The following is a 22,664-nucleotide window of genomic DNA, read 5'->3' on the forward strand; positions in this document are numbered from 1 at the left end:
CTCCCCCATTGGCAGATGTCGGGGGAAAGAAGGCTTGGGTATGCTATATTTTAACATGCCCAATTCTTTAGTTCTCAGGTGTCTGGCAGCAGCTTACCGCCCTCTCCCCATTGAGAAAAGATACAGGCAGAGGGGGTTCGGCAGGAACAGTAGTCGGCCAAACGGTCATCATCTATGTTAAGTGTATGGTCCGCGTTATGGCATGGCGGTGCGGATTATACCACTACTAGGGCAGAAATGCAGGGAAAAACGGTTTCTACAAACTATTGTCTTTTATGGTCCCAAAATTTTAGGCCATTAATTTTGGCAAAGATCGCAATATCTTGGACGACCATGGATCGCTGTGTACGTGTGACCACCATTCAGTATCTATACAGTGGCTATCTCTGACAGTCCCATAGAAATAAATAGTGGTGGTCATGTATGCGCACCACCTCTTCATTCACACTGGGGACTCGGGGATCCCTGCTCTTATGATTGATGGGGGCCCCAGCTGTTAAACCTCCAGAGATAGTACATTTATCACCTATGCTATGGACAGGTGGACATACATGTATCACTGAGAAATGATGCTCATGGGACAACTGCTATAGGCTATGTTCACATGTGACTGAAATGCTGCAGATTTGAAATCATGGATTTTCATATGGCAGATCTGAGGCGTTGCACAGTGCCAGCAAATTCGATTGGATTTTAAGAAATCTCATCTACACGCTGCGTAAGAAAACTGCTGTATATATGGACCTGTAATGCAGATTGGAAATAAACCCATTGCAATAGAAAAGTGAATTCCCCTTCTATATTTTCAGGCATGTGCGTATGTACCCTTAAAGGCAATTTTTTTATTATTGCAATTTACTCATTTTGGGCTAAAAAAATCATTGTTTTCAACTGGTCCTTATTAAAAATGTTCAGCTGTTTTTGAGATACAAGGGTTAAAAAATCAGTCTGTTTGCAAAGTATCACTTCTCAGTTCTGTCAGCTGACAGCTCATGTGAAGCCTTATCTCTTGTCTCCTGACTTCATAAACACTCATTTAAGCTATATTCTTCGATAACAGTTTAACTATAATGAATGCTCAGGAGCAACAGTCTGCTAATAGACTGATTTTTTTAACCCCTGTATCTCAAAAATGGCTAAGCATTTTTAATAAAGACCAATTTATCAATGATTTTAGCCTGAAATGAAAAAAAAAAAAAATCTCAAAAGGTGTCCAAAAATAACAGAATCTGTTCACAGGTTTGTGTTTTACTGCAGCTCAGCACCATTCAGTTCTGGCACCACCAGACACAACCTGTGGACCAGTGTGGTGCTGTTTTTTGTGTTTGTTATAAGGGCACCTGTGTAATACACAAAAAAAAAAACGCGCACAGCAAATCAAAAACATTTTATTTGTATTTTTAAACTACATAGAACTACCACAAGGAAGACTTTTTTTTTTCTTTTTTTTTTTCTTTTCAATCCAGGGGTATAATCCAGTTAAAAAGTAAACACCAAACAGATTGGATTTTAATACGTTAGAATCACTGCCACAAATTGTCATTACCATCAGTATTCCCGTGAATCAACCCCAGCCAGATCTTCATACAATACAAAAGTGAACTCAAAGCAAAGAAAAAAGAAAAAGAAAAAAAAGATATTCCCATAATGCCACCCACCTTGCCCACCCTCCCATCACATATCCCACCCCATACTGAAATTTGTATGCATTACAATGTTTTTTTTTATTCTTTTTATTTTTTTTGTGTGGAATTAACGAGATGAAAAAACATTTAAAATGTCTCTTAGTATATACAACAGTTTTACTGTTTAATCTTATTTTATGTGTTGAACGTAAGACCTCATGTTCACCCATAAGCTCCAAAGTTGCAAAAGCAGCTTTATAAAGTGTATTTTTTTTAAAGATACATTTTCATTTTATCTCCAAAAAGATTACAATGTACATTACGTATAAGAATGAAAAAAAAAAGTGAAGAGCAGCAGAATGTGTTAAAAAAAAATAAGAATTTATACCACCCATAACTAATGCGGAATTGTATAGTAGTGCTGAACATTCTAATATTTTTTTTAGCTTTTTTAATTAATATTGTTAATTTGCTTGACTATATTGTTTCCATTTGTCCTGGTGCGCCTTCCCTTTAATTATTTTGCACATTGTGGAGGCACAAATGATAGCACAGGCAACTTTTTGCAGCCAGATACAACATAGGAAAAAATGAAGATGGAAAAAAAAAAACTAAAAAAAAAAAAAACAACAGTGTAAAATTATGTATATGCAAAGGGTAAAAAGATATAAATTCTAATTGCAAGTAACTTTAAACAGCACATATTTGAGGAAAAATTTAAAAATATAACTAGGGGTGAGCGAAATTCATATTTTGAAGTTCGCGTGCGTGTTCATGTTGTGGTATTTACCGAATTGCGTTATGGATTCCGTTACCACGGACCATAACGCAATTCTATGACGGAATGTATAACGGAATGCCTTTAGAGGCATTCCGTTATTCATTCCGTCATAATAGAAGTCTATGGGCTGCAAAATGGATCCGTCTCGTTTCCGTTATGCAGGTGAGAACACGCACGCCAACTTCGAAATATGAAATTTCCTCATCCCTAAATATAACCTTGATCTTTTTGAAGGGGGAATGGCCATATACCCTACATGGAAATTTCCCACTGGGCCGATGCCAAGTAGGCCACCCGAGCCCTCCTCACAGCTGCTGGCCAGATACATAAAGATCTGATGGTCTCAGCATTAATGCTAGGAGCATCATGCACTTATCCACCTGGCCAGCAGCTGCAGGTGTCCTCCTGAATTCAACTGTATTACTTGTGGCTTGTGTTGGCCCACCTTCTGTCAGTTTGGACTCTTCTACAACCTGGGGCCACTTTTTGTTTTTCCAGGGCCACATTAAGTTTCCAGTCCACCTCTATCTAGCAAGGTGACATGAAGTTGATGGAAACCACGCATTTAACCTTGTGGAACATTATTCTAAATTTGGGAATCAGTCCAGTTACAAAATTCTTGTTTTTGTCTTTTTGTTAAAATTAGGTTTCATTACAGAAAGTGGAAAATTCAAAATCAACACACGGCAACTAGTAGTCATTGCAGGCCATCATTACGGACAGTGATTGGCTGAGTGATCCGCGGAAGCAGAAGACTAGTGGGGAACCCGGGAAGCAACAGGGATGAGTAACGTGAGTGTTACTTATTTTATACCATTCTGTACCATTTATACAACACGTAATCAGCAAGACCAATCCTATCTTAACCAATTAAAAATTATTAAACGTTGAAAATGTGTGCACTTATGCCATATTGTTTTAAAATTTTAGGATACAAAAAAATTATGCAATATTTAAAAAAAAGAATGATGTCCCAGAAATAGCAGGGGAACTGCATACAAAGACTAGGCATCCAGCAGTCTAATAGAGTTGTTATCTAAGGCGGAGATTTATCAAGACCGGTGTATAGTACGCTGGTGTTGATATCCCCTGCGCTGCCGGAAGATACACTTAAAGGCAATTTTTTTTATTTATTATTATTGCATTGTACTTATTTTGAGCTAAAAATCTTTTTTTCAATTGGTCTTTATTACGAATATGGAGTCCTTTTTTCTGTACAGAGCTGAGATGCTCTAGTAGCAGCCTCTGGATTTTCTCTCTCTTCCATCAGTTGGGGAGCTGACGGCTTCTTATCTCTGACATTATAAACACTCATTATAGCTCAGTTCTTATCTTACTGATAAGAATGTGGCTTAAATAAGTGTTTATGACCTCTTAGTAGTTTAGAGATAAGGCTTATTAGATGACCAGCACAAAGTGAAAGTGACAGTACCAGTCACACAGCTAGAAAAACAGTTAACCCTTTGTGACAGAATGGCTCAATATTTTTAATAAAGGCCAATCAAAAATATAATTTTTTGCCAAAAATGACTAAAATGCAATCATAAACAAAAATTGCCTCTGAAGGTGTAGATAGCCTTTAATTTATGACTTGGCGCAGGAAGTCCGTGTCTCTACCTCACCATGCCTCCTTCTCAGAGAGCAGCGTAGAAGCACCACTTGCGAATACGTTTGGTCACAGTAGATTTTAAAAAGTTGCAAACACGAAGTCTATGACTTATTTGTTTTTGGCCAGAAAAATGGCATAGGGAGATAATAAATCTCCCCCTAAGTTCCTCGTCCCCCGTTGACCCTGGCCATATAACAAAAGATGATACATGAGTTGCAGAAAACAGGTAATGTCAGCCTCTATATATAAACATAAAATATGAAAAATCACCTCCAAAAATAATACAAAAATGATGTACAAAAGTAAAAAAATTAATTAAAAAAAATGATTTAAATAGTCATTTTTTCATGAGACATTCCCTTTAGAAATATTGGTGTCATTATTTTATGCTGTTGCTTGGTTTGAATTTGTAAAATTTACTGTTTTATATTTTATTTACAATATTATGGCACTACTATAGATTCCAGCATGATCCAGAGGCACCGTGGCCCAATCTGCTGTTGTAATCACACGATGATAGAAAGTTAGACGTACTACGCATGATATTCAGAGGTAGTAGGTGGGCAGACTAATCTACATGTGACATGTCTGTTGGCTCCTATGAGTTTTTATGAGGTAAATAAAGCAGTTTCGTTCGGTGACCATGTATAAATTCTCTTTTGCTACAATATATACAGTGTTTTTTTTTGTTTTGTTTTTAATTGCCACAAGAAAGGGCAGATTTTGAGAAATTCATTATACAGCATTTAACCCGTTGCTGTAAAACACCACATTGGGGATTCAATCCCTTTCCCGTCATCCTCTGCCACGGAAAGGGTTATTTACAAGGTTGGGAAAGGCTAATAAGAACCAAAAAGTTACTGCATTACTGGAGGAGACTCCGTTGAAGATGCATTTGCTTAATAATAGCAAACCACAAAAAAAAAAAAAATCATTAGCTATAATATATGTAAAAAAAAATAAAAAATAAAAAAGCCCTCTGTATAGCTTTTAAATGACATATGGAGAAAAAACAAAAACAAATTTCATATTGTGATTTTAAAGTTTCTTTGGTTTGTTGTTATGGGACCCGATGTCACTTCTTTTCCTATCATGAACCGGAATGTGATGTGTAACAGAGATATTCCTATTACATAATTTGCCCCCAATTGTGTTACCCTAATTTTTAGACAATGCCCTACAAACTGTTTACAGAGATTTTTTATTTTATTTGTTTTTGAATTCTGAAATAAAATAAAAAAAAATTGGAAATGTGGCCGACAGATGACAACATGAAAGGGCTTGATTAAAGAGTCCATCCGGTGAGATAATTCATTAACAGCATGTGAAGATTTTTTTTTTTCCCTGTAGAAGTGGATGCATCTTCACAGATCAACAGAGCTTTTGATGTGTCCTATAGGAAAACGAGCAAGAAGAAAAAAATCATCATCATCATCATCAGAATGTCTCTTCACTGTAACCCCAGATACTCTAGGCAAACATGCAAACGTTTCTCCTTAAAGCTGCTACTTCATTCCTTCAGATGAGCCGTTGATTAAAAAGTGCCGATGGGACGTGGAGACCGTTTCACAGATTCTAACTCAGATCTTGGCCCGATTAGATAAAGTGCTTTCAAAGTGGTGATTAAGCAAAAAAGAAAAGAAAAATTCTGATGTACTGGAATCCAGCAGCTTGTCTCAGCTGGGACGTACAATGCGGCTGTGTGCGGGTCCTTATTTGAAACAGGCAAAGCAGCACCAATGAGCTGGAGAAGAAGATTTATCGGAAGGTGAAGGTCTTCTTCTTCCTCAGAGCTGGGTATCTGCTTAACGAAGTGTTGAATAAAGACCTAACATGATGCCTTATCCCTCCAGAGAGCTGGGACTGCACAGTTTTATGAGGGGTCACTCAGTTAGAGGTATCAGAGTTCACGCTGCCGGGCCCTTCTGTTGGGGAGGTGACAGAAGAAGGGGTTGCCGCCTCATGCCACCCTCCATTAGCCTGGAAACAAAATAAATACACACATTTTACTAAAAATTTACTACACTCTTTCCAAAAATTTGTCTACATACTGTTTCTTCTTCACATTTCCTCAAGATATCGCAAGGTGAGTGGTGCCAGATGACCAGTTTAAAAAAAACAACAACAAAAAAAACAAAAAACTTTTTTTTTCCAAAGCTCGTCACCCGACACCTGTTATCTCGAGCCAGGAGGAAAAGGGAAGGACACATCTGTAGTAAACAATGTAATGCATAAGACTCAAGTGTTCCTCTTGGTGTGTCCATTTCAGACCATGCTTAGAAGCCCCCCGACATGCACTCTGACTTTTCCCTAGGACCTTTAGCAGTCGGCTGTAATCTGTGGGTTAGGGCTCATGCACAGGACCGTATGTATTTTGCGGTCCGCAAAAAATACGGCTGAAGTCCGTGTGCATTCCATATTTTGCAGAACGGAACAGCTGGCCCCTACTAGAACAGTCCTATCCTTGTCTGTAATGCGGACAATAATAGGACATGTTCTATTTATTTTTTTTGCGGACCCATTGGCCTTCCGTTTTTTTTGCGGACCCATTGAAATGAATGGTTCCGCGTACGGTCCGCAAAAAAAACTGAACGGACATGTAAAGAAAATAGGTTCGTGTGCATGAGCCCTTATGCTGGAAAAAAGTGTTTAGTTCCTCAGCAGCGCCACCACAGGTGAAATTAAGCATTACAGTGCCCATTGTCTGTATAATGCAGGGCCATCCACAGAGAGCAGGCTAATAGATGAGGGTCCTGAATGAGGACCTCCCCCACCCATTAACTCAGTTCAGTAATGATTCAAAAGTAGGTTGACTAAACCAGACAACCCTTAAAATAACCTCTTCTAAAAGGTTCAATTGTCACTCCTTTCATAACTGGGAGGAAAATTAGAAAAATAGAAAATAAAAAAGGATCCTTTATTCTGAGCATCTGTTTTGCTCATTATGCATCCGGTTTTTTGTCAGTTCCATCAGAGATCCGTTATTTTAAACAGGAGAAAAAGCCCTCCACGCAGGACAATGGATGCTCAAAATAAAGGGCCTATTTTTTCTGATCTTCTAATGGACCAGAAGAATGGAAAACGAAATGGTGATGTGAAGATAGACTTACAGGGATTTGGGTTTAAAATGGTGTACCTCATGGTGGGATGCTGCGGTTTTAAAGTCAAAAGAGAAATATTGTGGCCCAAATGGACTAGAATGTCTAAAAAGTGTTACTAGTTAGCACAGGGGTTAGGTTTAGCTGAAAGGGGTGGCGCTTGGCATGAAAGGGTTGAGGCCTAAGGTGTGACATTTTGTGCCAAAATTGCTCCACAATTCTGGCGTAAAATTATGTCTTAAAGTAAGCCAAGCAATAGTTGGTACAGACCTAATACCTATAGACAAAAGTATGGTATCTACTCCAGCATCAAATTTATCACCCAGCCTGAGCCCCTGCAGGTCTAGACCACTCTTCTATAGGATAAGACAGGCCACTATGCTTGGTACGGCATTTGCTCAAACAGTAACATCAAGGGATGGACTGAAAAGTCGGTCAAATGGCTGTGGCCAAATGCCCAACTGCATAGGGAGCCTTGGCACGCTGTCTGCCATAGAGAAGACAAGTCCAAGAAGAGAAGCCTCTTCTGAAGCGGTCATTGGAGGGGATTACCTGATCAGTGGGGGTCTGATTCCCGGCACCCCTGTTGATCGGCTGTTTGAAGAGTAGGCAACGCTTGTATGAGCACTTCCTCGTGTTGCTTGCACCGGCGGGGCAGTGTAATTACAATGCACCTCCGAGACAGTGTGCGGTGTCATCTTGAGGAGGAAGTAGTGCTCGTACCAGCGCCGCCGCCTCCTCCTCTTCCAGGAGTCAGACCCCTACCGATCAGATATGGATGACCTATCCAAGGATAGGTCATCCGTATGTACTGGCCGCACAACCCCTTTCACTGCAAAATGTCCATGGCCCCTTTAAAGGCCTATGAGTGGCCTTCTGCTTCCCGGAATGTGTTCATACCAGGTTGCTTGGCCTAGGACATTGTCCCCATAATGTCAATTTTTTTTCCGCAGCCCTTTTATGACTAATGTTCAAAAACGGAATGTATTGTCCCTGCTTGGCGACTGATCTAATGGCACTTTATATAAGACAGAGGAAGCGAGCGCGGATGCTTTAGTCGTATTAGCATCATCCATTAGTTTCCTGTCCTGAGATGCCCTCTCGTGCGTTAAGGGTTAAGCCCCGTGCGTCTGATGCCGAGATGTGTTACAGCTCTGATCTATAGCGATGTGTTCACTTCCCGACAGCCAGGCCCCAAATATGTAATATCTATCACTCATAACACCTATCACTCTTTCCCCTATGTCCTTTATGGCTTTTCGTTCTAATTTATAAACAACAAATGTGTAATATTTTTCACCACGCGCGGCAGCTGGAAGAGACCACGTCAGTCAGCTTTTTGCCCCCCCTCTCCCCAGCAGTTTTTTTTTATTTTTTGCAAATAAATTAATCTTTCCTCTGGTGGTTGGAGATTACGCTGTGTATTATAAGAGAGTGCCTTATCAAACCTCATCAGAAAAGATGGAATTCATGTCTGCTATAATGCTGCAGGCAATAACAGCTTCATATTTTATCACGTTGATAAGGATTTTTGCAAACTCTCTGAAGCATTTCGGGATGTTTTAAATGAAAAAAAAAAGAAGGGAACAGTGTAACTAAAAGCCTCTTTCAGACATTTTCTTCTGGGTTATTTTGAGTTATTTATCACCCCCCTCCCCCCTAAAGAAGCCATTTGATATTTCAAATGCAAACGATTTGCGTATTTAATGATCGCCCAGGCTGCCCCCTCCCCCCCCTAGATTCTCCTAGCTACAACACAACATTTTCAATCATTTGGGGAATCGTTAATATTGACTGACACTTGGGAGGGAGGGAAATAAACTCTAGTAGTTTACGTAGAGCAAGACATTGTGTGCTTGATTTTTACGCAGTAGTCTGTACTCCGCCGCAGCCGGCATGATTATTATATGTAATTATTATTAGGTTGTGTGGTGTGAGATCTAAAACCTATCGGGTAGGTCTGTGTATCTTTTTTTAGTGCTCATGCACACAACCGGTCCGGAAAAAAATGGATCCACAAAAAATTACGGATGACGTCCGCGTGCATTCCGTATTTTGCGGAAAGGAACAGCTGGCCCCTAACAGAACAGTGCTTTCCTTGTTATATAGGAGGTAAGACATGAGGGAGACAGTCTCTTACTGCTGACCCCTATATTGAAAGAGTCATGATTTCTAAGCTTAAAGGGGTTGTCCAGGACTTTAAAATGATGGCCTATTATTATTACTATAGACTCCAGCTGTTGCAAAACTACATCTCCCAGCATGCCTGAACAGCCTACAGCAGGGCATGGTGGGAGTTGTAGTTTTACAACAGCTGGAGGGCCGCAGGTTGAGCATGCCTGTTATAGACCATCAATGTACTATAGGTGGAGGTCAAACCTCCAGGATGCGCAAAAGTAGGGATAAAGCCTTGTTCATCCAGGTACAGTGCCATACATACAAGTGTGGTTGTGCCTGGAATAAGGGGTGGATTGGCCATAGACCCAACAGGGGAAGTTCCCGGGGGGCCACCCAAGTCCTCCTCTCTGCCGCTGGCCGGGTACATAATGAGCTCTCAACAGTAATTAACACTGTGAGAATCAGGTACTCATGCACATGCCCTGCTGAATTCAACTGCTGTGGCCCGCACCTCGCCTCCTAAGCCCCCTGCTCCATAGACAACTGGAGGAGGAGGACGGATGATCATAGCTATTGATGGCCACCACAGAGGGCCAGCTTTTGGGGCAGTATATTGTGCCACACTGTGTTATTTGATTCTGCTGGGATGAATTTTGGTATTGTTGACCCTGCCTACTTGTGTTGCCCTGCTTTATGTTAATTTGGACCTGCCTACCACTTTTTAGTTTTTTTAAGTTCCCAGTCCTCCCCTGCCTGGGACTGCATCTCAGCCCATTCATCTGTATGGAGCTGCAGTACCAGAAGCAGCCACCCTGTGTGCTGCAGCTCCTTCATTCTGCTAATCCATGGGAGTCCTGGAGGTCAGACCATCACCTACCAAACATTGTCCATCTTACACATTCATTTTAAATTCCTGGGCAATGTGTTGTAAAATACACCCAATCAAACATGAGAGAAAGAAATTGCCTTATTTAAAGGAGCTTGCCCTAGTGATGTATTCTGCTTAAAAAGGGGTATTCCGGTTACCATAAATATAAATGATGTTTTAGACTAATTCATCATCAATGATTAACTAATATAATGTCAATTTCATATATTTACTGTTCAGTAGTTATAAAAGTAGTTTTCTTCCTCTGCTTCCCACTGTGTTTCCTCATAAATGACCATGTCATCGACCTGTAGCTCTGAGCCTTTGTCAGGTCGAGCATGCTCAGTGTGCTGCTATCAGTTCTCTAGCTAAATGTCTTGTGAAACAAAGGGCGTGTCAGTGTGCTGCTGATTACTGCGTAGAGGGGGCGTGACCGGACTGTATTTCAGGCAGCCAATCAGTAAACATCAGCACTCACAGCAGGAAAGCTAGGGATTGTGGGGATTGTAGTCTTTAAAAGGGAAGATCAGGCGCCGTGATACTCTCAGTGTGTTGCAGGCTCAGGAGCTAGACAAATGGATTTCAAGGTAAACTGAAACTCTGGTCATATGTATAGGTATGGGTTCTGGTTGGGTCATAGTATGCTGCCTTAATGCAGTTTTTCAAAAATTAAGTTACTTTACCGGAATACCCCTTTAAATGTAAACGCTCATCTCGGGAGAACAGCACTCCTAGTGGTGGAGGTGTTAGATTAAACCAAAGATGACTAAGCACTAGCTTTCCTTCACAGGTCAGTGATTTGGAGCCAGAACCAGGTGCAGATCTTTTCCTTATACCTGATCTCTGTGGAGGCTCTGACCAAACACTGACGTGTGAGTGAGGCTTTACACTTGATAACTATGAAGGCTGAAGATCTATGGAAGATAACTTATTCTAGTGCATTGTCCTTTTAAATATTAAAGTCTGCTACCAAGATCTAGTTATCCAAACTGTATAAAAAGTACAAGCCTTAAACGATGGGCTTGTTGGAGACCTTAGCGGTAAGGTAATATCTAATGCTGCCACTTTCCAGGCAGATGACATTTACAAGTTCCTATTATATTATACTTCGTTCCTTATCTCCTGCGATTAAAGGAGAACAACCACTGTTACCTTCTCAAGGAGGAAAGCCTTCAGTGCTAAATAGCAAGTGATCTTACAAAGTGTCTGCTCTTCAATGCTCTTTAAAGTTTACCAGGGATTAGTTGACTTTGTCATGTAGCTGACTTGTGTGACGTGGCATGGCATTTATAGGAGGTGGCATCCCGCTAATAGAGAACTATGAAAGTAAAAGACCCTATAGTGTATCCTTATCAATGCCTTCAATATCGACTCCTTTCACATGAAACACTGGAGATCACTTACTGTATGATTAGGTAAGATCTAGCTAAGTTTCATGCTGTTTCCTTGGCTTTGGACACCAAGGTGTCCACCAAGCTTCCTGCTATAAAGTATAATTATATATACAATCTATTGACTAGAGCACACCTTAAATTTGGACACACAGGCGTTCCTTCAGCGGAGACAGACCATGCGATTGCTATGGGGACCGATGGGAGTTGGGGCTTGGTCTTTCCTTATGAAAGCACTGCATTTTCATCCATCTGCCAATAGAGGGAGCTCAGTGCAAAGAAATGATTACAGTAACTGTATACATTCCTATCAACTGAGCTCCCCCTAGTGGTGGCTACAAGCTGGCAGCTTTGTAATATATCATGTGAAGGGAAGCTGTGATTGAGAGTTGTACAGGAAAGATTTATCAATGTATTTATGCCAGTTCTCTGGTGTAAATCCATTGAGAAAACATGCTGTTCAGAATGAGTGCCATATTTTTGAAGCACCTGTTCCACTTTTTCCGACACAGACGTCAGATAAAGTGGGTGGTGCCAAGAGTGACTTCTTTTTATTACAATTTATTTTCTTCCGTGAATTTGTTAGAAATCTGGGGCATTTCGCTCTACGTCCTGCTTTGCAGGGAATGTCTGAAGAGCACGTACTGGGAAACTAAGTATGGCAGGGGGGCCCATACTAAATTTTGCTATGGGACCCATGAGATATGTGTACACCCCTGAGCAACATCATAAAATTAAAAGGGATTTTTATACTGATGACCTATCCTCTGGATAGGTCATCAGTATCTGAATGGTGGGGGCCTGACATCCGGGACCCCGCCAGTCAGCTCCTATGAGCGCCGCTGCCTTCTATTTGCTTTTCCTAGGCTGTGTGACGTACATCTATCACGTGGCCTAGGAGCAGCTCATCTCCATGGGGCTGAGTGCAATACCAAGCACAGCCACCATACAATGTACGGCGCTGTGCTTGGTAAGCTGGGAGATGGCAGCAGCGCTCACAGGAGCACCACTGACTTCTCAAGCAGCTGATCGGACCCCCACCTGTCAGATACTGATGACCTACCCTGAGGATAGTTCATCAGTAAGAAAGGATGCTCTAATGTTTTTGACTTGTATTGAAGGGAGCCTGTCTTTAGGATATGGTACATTTAGATTTAGGCTACTTTCAAACTTTTTGTATGATATTTATTTGTATTATTAGGTATGAAGATCATGAGGACTACCAATATATACCCCTGGTGACTCCCACTGTACAGACATACAATGCCATATGTTGTCCATGGGCTACTTGATTACTGTGGGGACTAGTGCAGTTTTTCTGCGCTATTCCATACAACAAAAAAGATATAATGATGTATACCACCTGACTAGAGGCCAAAACTATCAAATAGGTGTACTCTGGTGTATCAGCCCAACGTCTGTGAATGAGAACCTAAGGATTTGTAAGGCAAACTGGAACTGCAATGTGAATGTACCCTTATGCAGATGCCAGATCACCACTGAATAGGTTGGCATAACAATGGCCCCAAAGTAGCTACCCAAGGGTGAGGCTGGAGACAGATTTGATGATTTTGTACCAAATGAATCAGAGGAGTTCTTAACATTGAGGTGAGCCCATTGGGTTTCTGGAATGACCAAGTGGACTGATGTCTATATGAGGCACCTTGGGGGCAGTGCACCATTAGTTTCTACACCATTATACAGTCTGCATAGACCGGCTTAATGTGCAAGAACTGGGTTTCAGCCCAAATTCTGTATGCTAAAGGAACAATTTAATCAGTGTTAAATCTGCCTAACCATTTGAAGCGATGCACTATTACAGGGATGCTCAACCTGCGGCCCTCCAGCTGTTGTAAAACTACAACTCCCACCATGCCCTTCTGTAGGCCGATAGCTGTAGGCTGTCCGGGAATTATGGGAGTTGAAGTTTTGCAACAGCTGGAGGGCCGCAGGTTGAGCATGCCTGCACTATTAGATGTGATTCTGTTCACCAAGGATATGCAAAGAAACGCAATGCTATATCAAGGAGAGCTACATGTATCATTAATGGTTTATGGTTATCAGATAGATCGGATTACAAATATCTCACTGCTTTGTGTTTACAGCTCCGATATGTGTTTCTATGGTAACAGACTACAAACTGTGTAGTCTGATTTTGCAATCACATGTGGCACTTTTCTTGCCATCAAAATCACTGAAACGTCAGTGGAAGACCCCCTGATAGACCCCAATATAAGTGGTTATTTGGCCCTTTCCTACGACATTCGGCACAGCCTCACTGCTTCCTTTATAAACAGAAGCCTTGACAGCAGTGTGAACGCAGCTCTCATGAAAGAAATCCTGAGCACCGCCGTGGGCCTGAGTGCGCCATGTTACCGCTTTCCATTTAAAGATGCGGATAACAGTCTCACAATGGTATACAACAGAGAAGCGAGCTCACCGCTGCTGTGCCATCCATACGGGATTCTGGTTAAGGTGCACGGCTCGCCTGTAGCTGTGGCAAATTCAAAATTACAGAAAGAGGGCGTAACTGGATGGGTGTTGCATGTACCTATTAGGACGTATGTTCTTGCTTTTCTGTGTAAGGACTCTGAGAACCATAACTACAAGCCTCAAAGTCTGTAACGGCTTTAATAATGCATGCCTATTAAATGCTATTGTCTGAAGTGGTGACCGTTCTTGCTGTAAGATTGGTAAACCCCCAAAGATGAGTACCCTGATGTGATATGACTAAGACTGTGCGCTGACAGTACTTACAGTTAGGTGATGTGGACTGTACAGTGAATTCCCTCCCAAGGCATCACTGTATCCGCCCGTCTGATTGATAACATGACGAAGGGTATCCACCTATAGGGCACAGTCAGAGAACATTATATTCAGTCTTTGCTCAGCACAATATACATGCCTTGTAAGATGCATACTAAGGCTACATTCACACGACCGTATGTGTTTTGCGGTCCGCAAATTGCGGATCAGCAAAACACTGATACCGGTCGTGTGAATGTAGCCGGCCCTATGATAGAAATGCCTATTCTTGTCCGCGATTGCGGACAAGGATAGGACATGCTCTATCTTTTTTGCGGGGCCGCGGAACAGATCTACGGATGCGGACAGCACATTGTGTGCTGTCCGCATCTTTTGCGGCCCCATTGAAATGAATGGGTCCGCACCCGTTCCGCAGAATTGCGGAACGGATGCGGAGCCAAAAATATGGTTGTGTGAATGCACCCTAACTCTGATGGTACGGGAAACTATCAGTCCATACAATGTCCCTTATGCTTATCATAAGCTTACGCTCATGAACGTTAATGTATTGAGCCCTGTGCATGCGGAGCCCTCTTATCCTTTCAATCCCCTTCCTAAAATTTCAGAAAGGTGATTCCTTATTCTACAAATAAGTGAGACCACACATATCAGACATAAGTGGGAAGACCCCTTTAACATGAATACACTTTCTATAGTTACTGACTAGAAGAGACACTTGTACAATTGTAGCCCACTTGACTATTGATCTACGAACAGAATTAGCCAAATTAAGCTCATACTCCCAGAGATTAAGGAAACTAAGATCTATGATGCCTTTTGTGAATTCTATGGACCCTGAGCCTACAAAACTGAAATAAAAAAGGGCACATCCCAATGGACATGACAGGTGATAAATGACTGCTGAGGGCCTCAAACCCCTCGGTTCTCCTCGTTCAGAGGTGAGGGATGGTCTGGTTTCAAGAGAAAAACTGACAACTCTTGGGATCAGAGTGCAATAAACTGGTAGGTACTTATCTGGCAGATCCCTTCTGCTACCAGTTCTTCAGGCCAGGCTGTACTTCTCCAGATGCCTCAGTAGTTTACCAAAAAGGACGGCCATTGGCTACATTCTCGGTAAATACAGCCTGGGCCTGGAGAACAGGTATCAGAATCGCAGAATCTGCCAGGTAAGTACTTACCAGTTCTTTATTGCTGGCTGATCCCTAGAGAACCTTTAAAAGGGGCTCTGCACCTTTGTGGGGGTTGCTGGCTTTTGACAAACCCTTCTCTTGGGCAGATCTGCGAAGGGGAGCAAACTTACAGCTTTCCAGCATCTTCGCTCACTGGCCTCAGCTACTTCGCTGGGCTGCTTTGATGTAAACTTCCTGTTTGACGCCACTGCAGCCAATCGCTGTCTGCTCCCCTTGCATCATGACAAATGGTCATGTGACACAAGGGAAGCTGGTCACCGCTGTGGCCAGCGATTGGCTGTGGTAGCATCAAAAAGCACAGCAGAGCAGCCGAGGCTGCGAGCCAGTGTCGGGAAGTATACTTCCTTTTGCAGGTGTGACCAGGATGATGAAGGGGTTGTCAACCAAACTCCCCCCCGCGGTGCACAGTAGCATCTGTTCTCCTTAGTGAAGACCCAGAAGAGAAGCCCAGACCTTAGCTTCCTGAAACCCTGTGAATACAGCTTTGGGGCTGAGAGAGATGATTGTCAACAGGTGTCAAATCACAGTCATTCACACGTATGGAAAGACTGTTCTCAGACTGTATTCCCATATCCCCCCTGTGACTGCACTGCCAAATCTGAAACTGCTGTCACTGTTCTCCAATAACGGGACATACTGTACACCAATACCGACTTTACTCTGAAAGATGTTAGAGGAATATTACAGTCTTTCAGATAGCAGGGCACGGCCGGACTCATTAGGGTTCGGCAACACGCCAATCGCGGTGTTGCAGGGCAGCCATAAAAATGAATGGGGGCACAGTGCGACTTCCGTCAGCGACCACATAATCGCAAAAAATCTAGAAGAGTTGAATTTGTTTACAATTCTGGCGTCTCTGCAAACATGAGAGTCACATTGGGATCCCATTGATTTCTATGGCTTCCCTGGGATACTTGGGCACACGAAAGGTGTCGCGCTCAAAATAGCCGCGTAGCCAAACCCTTACTCAGTACCGACTCTTCTTTTATTAACTACTTCTGGGTACAAACAAGACCTCTTCACTCCAACATCCAAACCTCTCTCCCCGAGCACACAAGTCAGAGCCGAAGGCATTCACAAGAGTAACAGATGGCCTGAAAGACGGGGTGGCCTAGATGGCGCCAATTGTGCGCACACCCTGGCCTGGTGCATGTACTTTGGTGATAGCTGTGGGAGGTGCACTGAGGAAGGACTCAGGGGCGTCTCTCCTACCTGTGATTGCACATTGGCTCCAACTTGGGCCCCTTGGTAAGAATCCCCATTCAGACTCTGCATATTCATGTACATGTCGCCTGAATTTGGGAGATTAAAAGAACCAGAAGAACCTAGGAAAGGAAAGAGCGAAGGATCTGAGAGGAAGTTTGAAAGAAAGTGTGAAGAGATTAAAAAAAGGTGTTTGAAAAGTTAGTAATCCTTAAAGGGGTTGTCTAGGCATACTTTCTGTATGCTGTGCGGTATAGTTGCAGAGACAACTCTCTGATGCCCAGCAAGTGCCACGCACAGTCTAATTCTAATTAACGGGATGTATGCACAATACTTGTGCTGGATGGTGACCTTGGCGACCGTCCCGCTCAGCATGCACTTACAGGGAGACTATGCCTGGAAAACCCCTTTAAAAAAACAACGCAGATGTGTGAAATCAGTTTTACAGGATGTTATGCCTGACGTGACAATCTTTTTACGACTGAAGCCACTATGCTACTGTGGGAGCCTGCCCCTTCTCCTTCATGATGGGATTGCTGGCTTGCTAAAATGTTATAATTCTCCACCTCGCATTCGGATACTTCTAATGCAAACTTTTCCGTGTTCTCATAATCATACAAAGGAATAGGTAACGGCTTCCCTTGAAATCTGCAAGGATTTATGAATGCCCTGTTGAGCTGAATTATGTGTTTGGTCCTAACAAACAAGAGTATGATAGTGAGATATCCAAAGCACCAGAAAACAACGGCTAATCCACCTTCGTCTCTGGATCTTCAGATACCGTATGTACATAAATGTCACACAATTGACAAATGCGGGTGATGGTCAGGCAAACTCTATGAGGCCAGGTCCACACGAGCGGACCTAAACCTTTGCAGAAACCACCAAGGTGCAGCAGTACTTCCCAGAGCGTTCCGCACCTTAGGGTTCTGCAAAGGTTTAGGTCCGCTCGGGCTTGGTCACAGCCAGGGGAAGATCCCAATTCAGTGCTATTGCCTTACTGTAGGTACTCCGGGGGCCCTTTAATATTTGATCAGCTCCCTCCAATTTGGATCACTTATAATCTATTAGCACATACACGTCTCTGCCGTATGCCCGGTCAAATGCCATAACACTATGACTAATAAAAGTGTCTGGACAACATTGGGACAGGCTTAAAGGGGTTGTTTCACTTCTTCAAATAGCATTTATTAGGTAGAGAAAATGAATACAAGCCACTTACTAATGTACTGGGATTCTCCATATTTCTTCCTTTGCTGGCTGGATTCATTATACACTGCTCGTATCCATGGTTACGGCCATCCTGAAATCCATCAGTGGTGGTCGTGCTTGCACACTGTTGGAAAAAGCACTAGCCGCAGTGCAGTGCCATGGTCCAGGACACCAGAGAGGCCGATGCTTTTTTTCCTATAGTGTGCAAGCACGACCACCGCTTCTGGATTGCAGGGTGGTCGTAACCATGAAAACAAGCAGTGTATAATGTGATGGAAAAATGAATCAAGCCAGCAAAGGAAGCAATATGGACAATCACAATACATTAGTAAGCTTCTTTAAAATAGGTCATCAATATCAGATCAGCGGGGGTCCGACACCTGGCACCCCCGCCGATCCGCTGTATGAAGGGAAGGCGCATGTGACCTCTCCTGTCTCTCTTCCTGCTCGCTGCTGCTTTACCACAGACATAGCAGCAGCGGGCAGGAAGCGAGAAGGGAGACAGCATGTGCACACTGTGCGCCCCTTCCCTCTTAACAGCAGATAGGCAGGGCTGCTGGGTGTCGGACCTGATATTGATGACCTACCCTCAGGATAGTAAAAACCTGGAGGACCCCTTTAACTTTCTCTACAAATGCCACTTGCTGAAGTGAGACAACCCCTTTACCCAAATTGACTTTCTAGGCTTTCACGTGAACCACATCTCACGTCCTACTCTAGGCATCCTCCATAAGAAACCAATGTCCCAACAGATGTCAATGACTATATCTTCTTTAAGGATATAAAACTATTCAGTAGATAAGAAATTCAGGGTCCTTCAGGCCATCAGCTTGAGAAAAATCTATGGAATAGTCACCGGAATTGGACATAAATTTGCATCAGTTTCACTATATCCTGCTGCTTCTTGTATGATGTATGGAGAGGACCTGTGCTCAGGATCTGGCTAGTTTTCACCTACTCCTGGCTTCCTCTGCTTTTTTTTCTCTAGCCTTGCCCACATCCACACATGGTCACCTTTCTCTGCTGCTTTCTGGATCCACCTTGGGGCACTCACCGGAATTTGGCGTAGTGGGGGAGCTGGTCTGGTTGTTCTGAACGGCGGCGGCCACTGCATGAGCTGCGTTCACGGCCGTCTTGGCTGCGTACAGGTTTGCCTCTTCCTGAAACTTGCCGATGTTTTTCTTGTACCTGATTCGCTTGTTCCCGAACCAGTTGGATACCTAGAGAAGGGGGAGAAAGTTGCAATGTCACTAGGATTTTAATGCAATGCAATCAGCAGGCGGCAGATCCACGCCTCCATAACAGGAGCCTCGTCCAGCTTGTGTCTAGGAAGGAAATATATATATATTTTTCCTCTTGGATTCAATGAGCCTCCGCGATAAGCAAACCCCTCTGGATGCCTCCAGATGAAAGTACATTAGGACCACCTAGAATTTTCTAAGTGCCGTATTACCGCTCGGAGCCATTATGATGCGGCGTGCAAAAGCCTCTTTATTTCTATTCCCAACACCCATAACTTTCAGGCGTTTGGTAATTGCGCAAAATAAAACACCATATTCATATCTTTACGGCTCAAATGCTTTCCGCCAGACTTTCCATGGTGACCCCGAGTTCATACCTCATTCGTTGCGTTTTCCCCAGATGATGCTTGGCGTTACATTTTATATATTCTGCTTACCATTAACCTGCCAGCCAGCAGGGCAATAATACATTAATGAAGGCGGGCGGATAATTATTGTAAAAAAAAAAAAAAAAAAAAATCTAATTACTGCTTTATTAACAGCTTCAGAAGTGAGCAAATCTCTGGCGTATGCAGACGAGGGACAATTCACTGGTCTCAACAATAGCCAAGTCTAATAAAGGCTTTCTTCGAGCCATGTCTAATAAAGGCTTTCTTCTATCCGCTCCCCCCCACCCCTTCCAACCCTTGACCCCTCCCTTCCCGTTACATTTTAATATCGTCGGAGCCTTGGGAGGCCTCGGGGTGCTGGATATTCTTGACGTGGTATAGGAATCCAGCCCAGCTTCTTCAATGCTTCTTAATCTTTAATATCAAGGCAATTAAAATTAATGACTGCCACTGTGGGCAGTGTTTCCCTGACATGCATTGTTTGATGGCATTACCTTGAGGTTAAACTAACGAGCAAGGTTTAATTGGAAGCGGAGAATGGAGCGCCGCTCGTACGTTATGTTTAACTTGCATGGAAAGTACCGGTTAGGATCGGCAACTGGTGAAGATCGGCATAAATAAATGACACCACACTTCAAAAATCGCCATTTACGGTAATGACGCTGTCCGTTTTGCAATAGTCTCTAATAGACTAACACTGAATGCAGAAGCTGGCATGGAAAACCGGCTTCCCTGCTGTGCGAACCTGTGCCCAAATAATAACACCCCATGCCACTATTTCAGGCGCTGTGGTGCCCAGGCTGTCCTTGTCCGCACTTATAATGCTTGTCTGGGAGCCTATGTCTATAAGAAAAAAAAAAACGTATCCGACTGTCTACACGATATTTAAAATTCCTTTACATGATCCCTAGAAACAGACAGCAAGATTGTCCTGCCAGAACCAGGGCTGCTGACAGCTATGTATCTGTAGGTGTGCGACTTTTTAGATCTCTAAGGCTAAATGCACACGATCAGGATTGCGTGCGGAGAATCTGCACCGTAGGTCATGTACATTGTGTTCTATGAGAATTTGAAATTCTCAATGCACACAATGCAGATTTTTTCTGCACGGATTTTAAAATCCGCCTCATGTCAATTTATTTTATTTTTCCTGACCGGATTTTCTTCATTCATTTAGTAAAATCCGCACGCAAATCAGCACCAATGGATGCGGATTGACCGCACAGATTTGGCTGCGAACACCTGCGGATTTCGGTGCGGATTCTCCGCACATGAATCCTGAACGTGTGCACGTACCCTTAGATACATCTAGAAGAGCAGAAGTATACACCATAGGTAGACCCCTGGACACGGCAGGACAACCCCTTCACTGGGGGGCTATCCTACTACAGTATGGGAAAGGGGGTGGAAAATCTTTTACAGGCTAGACAAATCAATCATAGATAGGGAGATATAAATAGGAGATAATTATATCGATGCATAAGATATAGACAGATGGACAGATAGATAGATAGATAGATAGATAGATAGATAGATAGATAGATAGATAGATAGATAGATAGATAGATAAGATACAGAAAGATAGAGATAATGGATAGATAGATAGATAGATAGATAGAAGGATAGATAGATAGATAGATAAGATACAGAAAGATAGAGATAGGTAGAAAAAGATGATAGATAGATAAAAATGATAGATAGATAGATAAACAGATATATATGAGATAGATATTAGACAGATGATTAGATAGACAGATGGATATGACACTGATAGATAAACGGATAGATATGACAGAAAGAAAGACAGACATGACAGATGAGTAGACAGATATGTAGACAAACAGATAGCTACGACAGATCAGATGGATAGATAAGACACAGATAGATAAACGGATAGATATGATATAGATAGATATTACGTAGATGAGTAGATAGACAGATGGATATGACAGAAAGATTTGACATAGATCAGATAGATAGATATGAGATAGACGATTGATAGATAGAAATGACACATAGATGAATATATAGACAGATGCATATTAGATAGATAGACAAGCAGATAATGAGAATGAATTACAGATTGTATCATTTTACTTAAATAACCACAATCTCAATAATGTTCTCCTCTTATGACCTAAATCCAGAGAACTGCACTGGAAACAATGTGAAGTACAGCATAGCCCAGGGTCTACATACAACAAAAAGGCAGATTTACCACATTTATCAACTACAGCATCAAGTTTGCCAATAATTAAGCCCATTTGTCTGCCAGGCCTTTGCCTGTAATGAGGCTGGTGATCTAATTCCATTCTACGAGGTACAGAAAGGCAGAGGCAGGTCGTATCTGGCACTGCAGAGGTTAAATGGCGGCAGAAGATCTCCTTGCTTGAAGCCAGCATCCCAGAATGCCTTGCTAAACAATGCTGCGGGCAGGCTGTCCCCGTCCCTTGCTTTCACGCTTCAGGAAAAAAATAAAATAGAAAAAAATATAAAACAAAACACAACAACAACAACAAAAAAAAATCCTTGCAAGATATAAGATAAGCATCTTCTCGTTCTCTCGCCGTCGCCTAAAGTCAATTAATGAATCGCTTCTAATTGCAGATTCGTTTAAGAACGGTTTTGTTTTGCTTATTTATCAAGCTAATTGCAGCGTTAACATGGCAAGAAAAAACCCGTCTATAAATTATTAGGTAAATGCTTCATCTCTCTGCAGCGCTGCAATGTGTTTTATGTAGAAGAAGGGCGCTTTATTTCTTTCACTGGAGAGGTTTTAATGAGACAACTGTCATGCACCTGTTTTTATAAAAGCCCCTACAGGCACCAGGCTTTCACACCGGCGCGCCGCACTTAGCTGAGGATTTACACCACGGCTGGAGCCGGATACAAGGGTCACATCTGACGACCGTGCCGCTCTCTACTTTACAGAAAACAGCAGCACTGCCCCTCCTTGCAGATCCAGCTTCTGGTCATCACATGAGACTGAACTGAGGATTTCTATGCATCAGTGATGCCGGGAGCCCTGGTATAGAATTAAAGCCCAAAATAATTGGCTATGCTTCATGACTGTGAAGGTATTTTTTGGGCTTCCCTAATGTATTTTTCAGTCAAATTACTCTCTTCTTCAGTTGCACAGCTAGATGCATTTCTCTCAGAAGCAGGCAGTGTCT

General features: G+C 42.5%; 1 protein-coding gene across 2 annotated transcripts in view; it reads right to left on the reverse strand.

Moving 5' to 3' along the window:
- Positions 1-3,872: 3,872 nt before the first annotated feature.
- Positions 3,873-22,664, reverse strand: part of PBX3 (PBX homeobox 3) — a 201,814-nt gene continuing 183,022 nt past the window's right edge. Inside the window, exons 6-9 of one of the 2 annotated variants that reach the window (XM_040442678.1) lie at positions 18,916-19,081; positions 16,659-16,771; positions 14,248-14,337; positions 3,873-5,995 (exon numbers count right to left, since the gene is read on the reverse strand). In XM_040442678.1, the coding sequence (XP_040298612.1) occupies positions 5,903-5,995; positions 14,248-14,337; positions 16,659-16,771; positions 18,916-19,081 (462 nt within the window). In that variant the 3' untranslated portion in view covers positions 3,873-5,902. The remainder of the gene's footprint in view (positions 5,996-14,247; positions 14,338-16,658; positions 16,772-18,915; positions 19,082-22,664) is intronic. The other variant, XM_040442679.1, reaches the window with a different exon arrangement.

The sequence above is a fragment of the Bufo bufo genome, chromosome 8 (assembly GCF_905171765.1).
Source record: "Bufo bufo chromosome 8, aBufBuf1.1, whole genome shotgun sequence".
NCBI classification, from domain to species: Eukaryota; Metazoa; Chordata; class Amphibia; order Anura; family Bufonidae; genus Bufo; species Bufo bufo.